The following is a 5,551-nucleotide window of genomic DNA, read 5'->3' on the forward strand; positions in this document are numbered from 1 at the left end:
AGCTTTCGCCATAATGAACAACAGTGAACGCACCATTAAGGATACTGGAACTGCAAGAAGATAAAAAGAAACGTTTTATTCATTGAAGAAGGAATAAAAAGAAAACTATATATATCATGTGTTGGAAAATGGAGTAAAAAACTAGATTAAAGAGGAAAACTAAGGAGATACCGATGGAGGGATTCCCTCCTGCCATCAACTGAACGGAATAAAGTTTTTTCTTTAGTGTTTAGTTTGTTACACAGTTACTGCATTAATTATTAGATAAAATTTAATGAATCCAAAATCACTTCCTGAATGGATTTAAAAGGAAGGTGATCAAATCAAACGTTTTTTCTTTTAAGATTTCGTCAAAATGAACAACAGCGAACGTACCCATTAAATCTGCTGGAAAAGCAAGAAGACGGCAACAGGGTGCCATTTGTACGATAATTATCGTACGTGTACGATTATTTTAGGTACAATACGGTGTAAGAGACATACCTTAGGTATATACATTGTGTGCGTGTTTAATTAAACAACCATACGAACATATTTTGAAATAAGTGTACCATGTAACTCCTTAATAATTATATTCAAACTGTGTACGATAATTTTAGTTGAAAAACGACAATTCTAAGCTAATGTACGATAATCCAGTCAAAATAATCTGGCAACCCCGGACAGCAATCGGCATTGTTTGTAAACATAACATGGCTGGTCTCGTAGCCGATTATAGCTCTTCGAGCGAAGAAGAGAAAGATGAGGAAGAACTTGCGGAACAGTTGTAAGGGTATCTTAGATTTCTCTAGTTGCTGTGTTTTACATGCCAGACTAATTGACATAGGAAATTTGGGTAATTTTCTAGGTTAAAGGCCATCCCGAAGCAACGGTAAAATGAGGCATGTTGAGTTAGGGTAGGCTAAGCCAGATTTCGAAAACATCAATTTTATCAGTTTATGGATAAAGACTACGGGTCCTCAGGTATGTATTAAACATGGCACCTTGACAATGGATTATTTACGTTATTGTCCTTCAGTACTAGACAGACTACTATAGGTTTATTGGGAGCAGTACGTTGAGGCAGTTAGCTTTTTAAGCCGAAAGTTATTAAGGCCATGGGTTGTTTACGGTTCATATTTTAGAACTTTTCTGTGTCCGTAATTTTGAAACTCAATTACTGGGGTGTATGTATGATAGCAGCCACCTGTATGCAAGAATACAGCACTCTTAAGGGTGGTGAGCCCCAGTTAGGTAGGGACACAGCTTGTAGGCTAGGTTAGGTGGGGACGTTGGTTTTATAAGTTACATTTGTTTTTTACATGCTGAAGGAACTGGCTGCGGGGGTTTATGTATGATAGCGGCCACCTGTATGTATGATGACGGCTCACTAAGAATACAGCAGTGTAACGGGGGTAGCAGCGGGACCGTAAGCCCCCTGTTAAGTAAGTAGGTAAGGACACGGCTTGTAGGTTAGGTTGGGGGGAAGTTAGTTTAGTTGGTATCCATATTTTATGCTTGCTGGAGGAACTGACTGTTGATATACAAAGGCTTTTATTTAACTATATGCGAGGTTTGAAGACTAATTTTGAAGCTAATTTCAAGGAAGATTGTGTTGCTTGATTATAAAGCTTAGGAAATTAAATTGTGTTAAAGCGAACTATTTTCATAGTTTCCAAACAGTTTGTCATGTAATCTTCTAAATTTAGCATTTACATTTAGTTAAACAATTTCAATATATATTAGTTCCCACCAATTTTTCATTATGTTTCCTCCAGTTTCAGACACAGCTTTCCCCAATTCCAAATAGAATAGTGCCTATGGACATTGTTTTCCCACCTTCAGCTACAGTTTGTTGTGTACATTTGGTAGTATTTTCTCGATCTTTTCACCGTTATTAATATAGGTATAAGGTAAAAGTATGTGGGTCTTATGCTACTTAACTGTGTAACAACTACAGCAATTGTTTACTATCAAGTTTCCCCCCAAAGAATTACAAATTATTATCTCATCAACCATAAAATTTACAATGTTTTACCTGGAATATTGAAACAATAACTCGGTAGCCTAATGGGAGCATTAATGCAGAACACATTAGTTAGCCAACTGCTACACCATGGGATTAAGGCTACTATGCCGCAGTAGACAGTGTTCGCTGTCAAAACATTCGCATGCTTCGGTGACTGTTGTAACTAAATCTCAAGGATATAGTTTAGCCAAACCTGACTAGGAGAGTTGTGTCCTTCCTAACCGTGCCTTAAGGCGACAGAACAGTGTGTGGTCTGGGGAAAGACCTCGGTAAAACTTTAACATCCTAAAATTTTGGAAATATCTCAAATTGTGAATAATCAGTTTGATAAGACATTTTTGGAGGTTTGAGGATGCTTTTGACAATTTTACTCTATAAAATAATATATATATGATGAGTTTATATCTTGAGAAATGGGGCATATTTGCCATTCTGTATTCTACCAATATTTTTCTTAGTAGCCTCCACCCAATAAAAGCTTGAAAGACACGTACAGTTATACAGGAATTCCTAGTAAATATCGCTCTGAGGAAGTAAAGTACACCCTGCCACACTAACGACACGTTGACTTCCTGTGTATAGCCCCCACCCTCCATGTCTACCATTTCTCTCTACAGTATTTGTTTGGTTATTTGCCAAGCAGTTAGTGTGTGACATGGTGTATTTCCTGAGCGAGGTGTCCCCGGAATTCCTGCATCCAACTGTACATAGTAAGCTATTCAAGATACATTAAATAATAGATCAGGTGGATGGATGAGGTTAAAAGTTTTGGAAGATATAGTAAAAATTTTGGTAAATATATTGATTTTCCAATGTATCACCACCACTTAATTCACTGCGTGTTATGACGTTTTTAAAAATCCATGGAATATGTGGGAAAAAGAGCAATAGGTTGATTATTTACTGATGAGAATGTGATAGTGCAACTTTGTTATTGTTGTTGTGAAAGGTGATGGTTGCTTATTACGCATGCTCTATCCCCAAGCCAACTTTTCTGTTATGTAATCAATAACTGACATTTTAAATCAATTTGAACGCCAAATTATTATACTCTAGTACATGGATGTTTTCATACTTCTGTTCGACATTCTCTTCAGTTACACAATGGCTGCTGTGCGTGTAAGAAGTTCTTGTGGAGAGTTGAATAATTTCAAGGACTTCAAATATGAAATTAGACCTCAAGCTACACAATATCCCCTAAGAAGTAATGCATTCCACTGATATGTAGTTCCCCTGCCAAAAAGACATAGTTAAACAGCAAGTAAACGGATTTTGCTGACGTCTAACTGGCATGTGCCCTCTAGCTATACTTCTCAAACTTACGGTAAGAATAAGTTGACCTGTGAAATACTAAAGGGTAGATAGGAGTAATCCCCCATGCCAAGCAGAGCATGATGTGGAAGGTTAAGGTGGAGTATATGTCTAGTCTTTTCTATGACTTATGGTGCTTTAGGTTATATAAGGGGTCCAGGGTCAAGTAAGAATGTAGCCTACAAAATGAGGTTAGGTTAGTATGCATCCACGTATTTGCTATGACTTTTTGCTCTCTAAATCAGGTTAGTTGGTGGTGGCCAAATAAGGACTAGGTACACTAGATTAGATTAGATTGTATCCTTTTAATTATCCTTTGTTGCATTTTTGTTTCATTTGTAGAGTATTTGCATTAATTGTGATGTTATTATGCATATCTGCTGTCTCTGACTGATGCAATGCACACTTTTGCATTTCTCCAATAACAATGGTCAAGGAACACACAAACAGGTGGTTAACACCAATATTAGTGGTCAAAAATGTATTAAGCACGAGTGAAAAGTAAAAGGTAGCTGAGACCTGAAGCTTTTAGGGTGTAGACCAAGGCACACATAGGCAGTGCTCATGTATGTCTTTGGGACAATTCACAAAAAAAGTGAGGTAAATGGCTAACATTTACTGTAATTGACGAAAGAATAATGATCTTGAGAACTTTCAAATCATAAAATTAGCTTCATGATTATTGTGTTTGTATGAAAAACTTCTGAAAAACATTTTATTGAAAGAATTGAAGCCTTTTGTAGTACATCTTGTACTGTATAGTTATACTGTACTATATATAAAACTGTGCACCTTTACTGATCATATCCTCATCTAAATGTTGGTTACTTATACAATACAAACTCTATCACTCGGTCTTATTCTTTCAGTATTTAGACTAAAACATTTCTGTAGTCATGTTTTTGTTATGATTTGTAACGATTCTTATTTTTATTTCAGGTCCAATCGTGTAATACAAAAGAAGCCAGTAAACTTCTTTGAATGTCCACCTGATAAAGAAATAGAGAAGGAAGATGTGGAACCTAAGAAAAAGTCTTCGTCACCTGTTGAAAACGATTCTAAACAAACGACAAATTCTCTGGCAAATCCACTCCGAGTAGATGCTTTGCCATCTCCCTTTGGTGATGACAATTCCCTATCTGTATTTTACAATCCTTTCCAGAAAGCACAAGAAGATAAAAAATTACTGTTAGAAAAACATGTGAAAATGACAGAAAATCCCAAAGATGTTGTAGAGATTAACGGCAAAAAAATATGTTGGAATTATAGAAAAGGACGTTGTAAATTTGGCCACAACTGTAAGTACGCCCATGACTCTGATGTCATTCAGCAAGCTGATCCACCTCTGGAAACGAAAGATCAGCAGGCGTCCTCCGTGCCAGGCTCCCTTTCGGGCTGGTCATATGGGGAGCTCGCTAATTATGCGATTGAAAGCGAACCTGCTACCGAGGAGTCTGAGCTGAAGAGAAAAAAGCGTCCAGGCCTATCAAAGGGGCTTGTTCCAAATAAAAAGGTTCTGAAGATGTACCGGAAGCAGCAAGCCAAAGAATCACCGTGGAAGCTTAATTAAATGTATTTTAACAAGTTGATTTTTTTTTACACAAATCCTGTTGTTATAGCACTTTTTACATATAATTGTTCAGAGGATTTGGCAGTGTTTTAGCACGTTACCAAAACTCAAATATATGAGGGTCATGCATAAAAATATTAATTTTGCCAAGACTGTATTGTCAAATAGGGTCTGCATTATACGTACAATATGGTGACCATCATATATATGTATATACAGTATATATTTCATATATAATGCATTTCTGTGATCCTGTACAATATAATGCATGTGGTATTCCACTGTTATTTTCATAATTTGATATTCATGCTTATGTATGCCTGAATTTATAAATATTAAATAATTTTTATTTACGGTAGTTTAATTGATTCCTTAAATAGTTGGATGGCATTGAAAATTTTACCACAAAACAAAAACATTTGTAAAGCTCAAATCCTACTAATCATGTAAATTAAATGTTTGTTTCTACACATATACAAACTTTGTCATTTAATAGAGTATGTTTTCAGCTTAGTTGCAACAAGGCTGTTATAGATTAAAACAAGGTGTCGGTAGTTACTAGTGTCCTATCTTAGGCCATTGCATTGAGTAGGCACTATATTTTCAGCCGGCAGAGCACAGACATACTCCCAGTGGTGCATACAGGCTGTTGTAATCTTTTG

The 5,551-nt window shown here is 36.3% G+C and overlaps 1 protein-coding gene across 1 annotated transcript; it reads left to right on the forward strand.

Moving 5' to 3' along the window:
• Positions 1-634: 634 nt before the first annotated feature.
• On the forward strand, positions 635-5,242 carry LOC137630541 (uncharacterized). Its single transcript, XM_068362058.1, has 2 exons — positions 635-766; positions 4,259-5,242. Exons 1-2 carry the CDS (start codon positions 693-695, stop codon positions 4,887-4,889), a joined length of 705 nt encoding a protein of 234 aa, XP_068218159.1. The 5' UTR covers positions 635-692; the 3' UTR covers positions 4,890-5,242.
• Positions 5,243-5,551: the final 309 nt, after the last annotated feature.

Source organism: Palaemon carinicauda, chromosome 38 (genome assembly GCF_036898095.1).
Source record: "Palaemon carinicauda isolate YSFRI2023 chromosome 38, ASM3689809v2, whole genome shotgun sequence".
NCBI lineage: Eukaryota > Metazoa > Arthropoda > Malacostraca > Decapoda > Palaemonidae > Palaemon > Palaemon carinicauda.

Coding starts and splice junctions, on each gene's coding strand:
- LOC137630541 (XM_068362058.1), top strand. CDS start 693: ATGGCTGGTCTCGTAGCCGATTATAGCTCTTCGAGCGAAGAAGAGAAA. Junction 767..4,258: donor GAAGAACTTGCGGAACAGTT/GTAAGGGTATCT, acceptor TTTTTATTTCAG/GTCCAATCGTGTAATACAAA.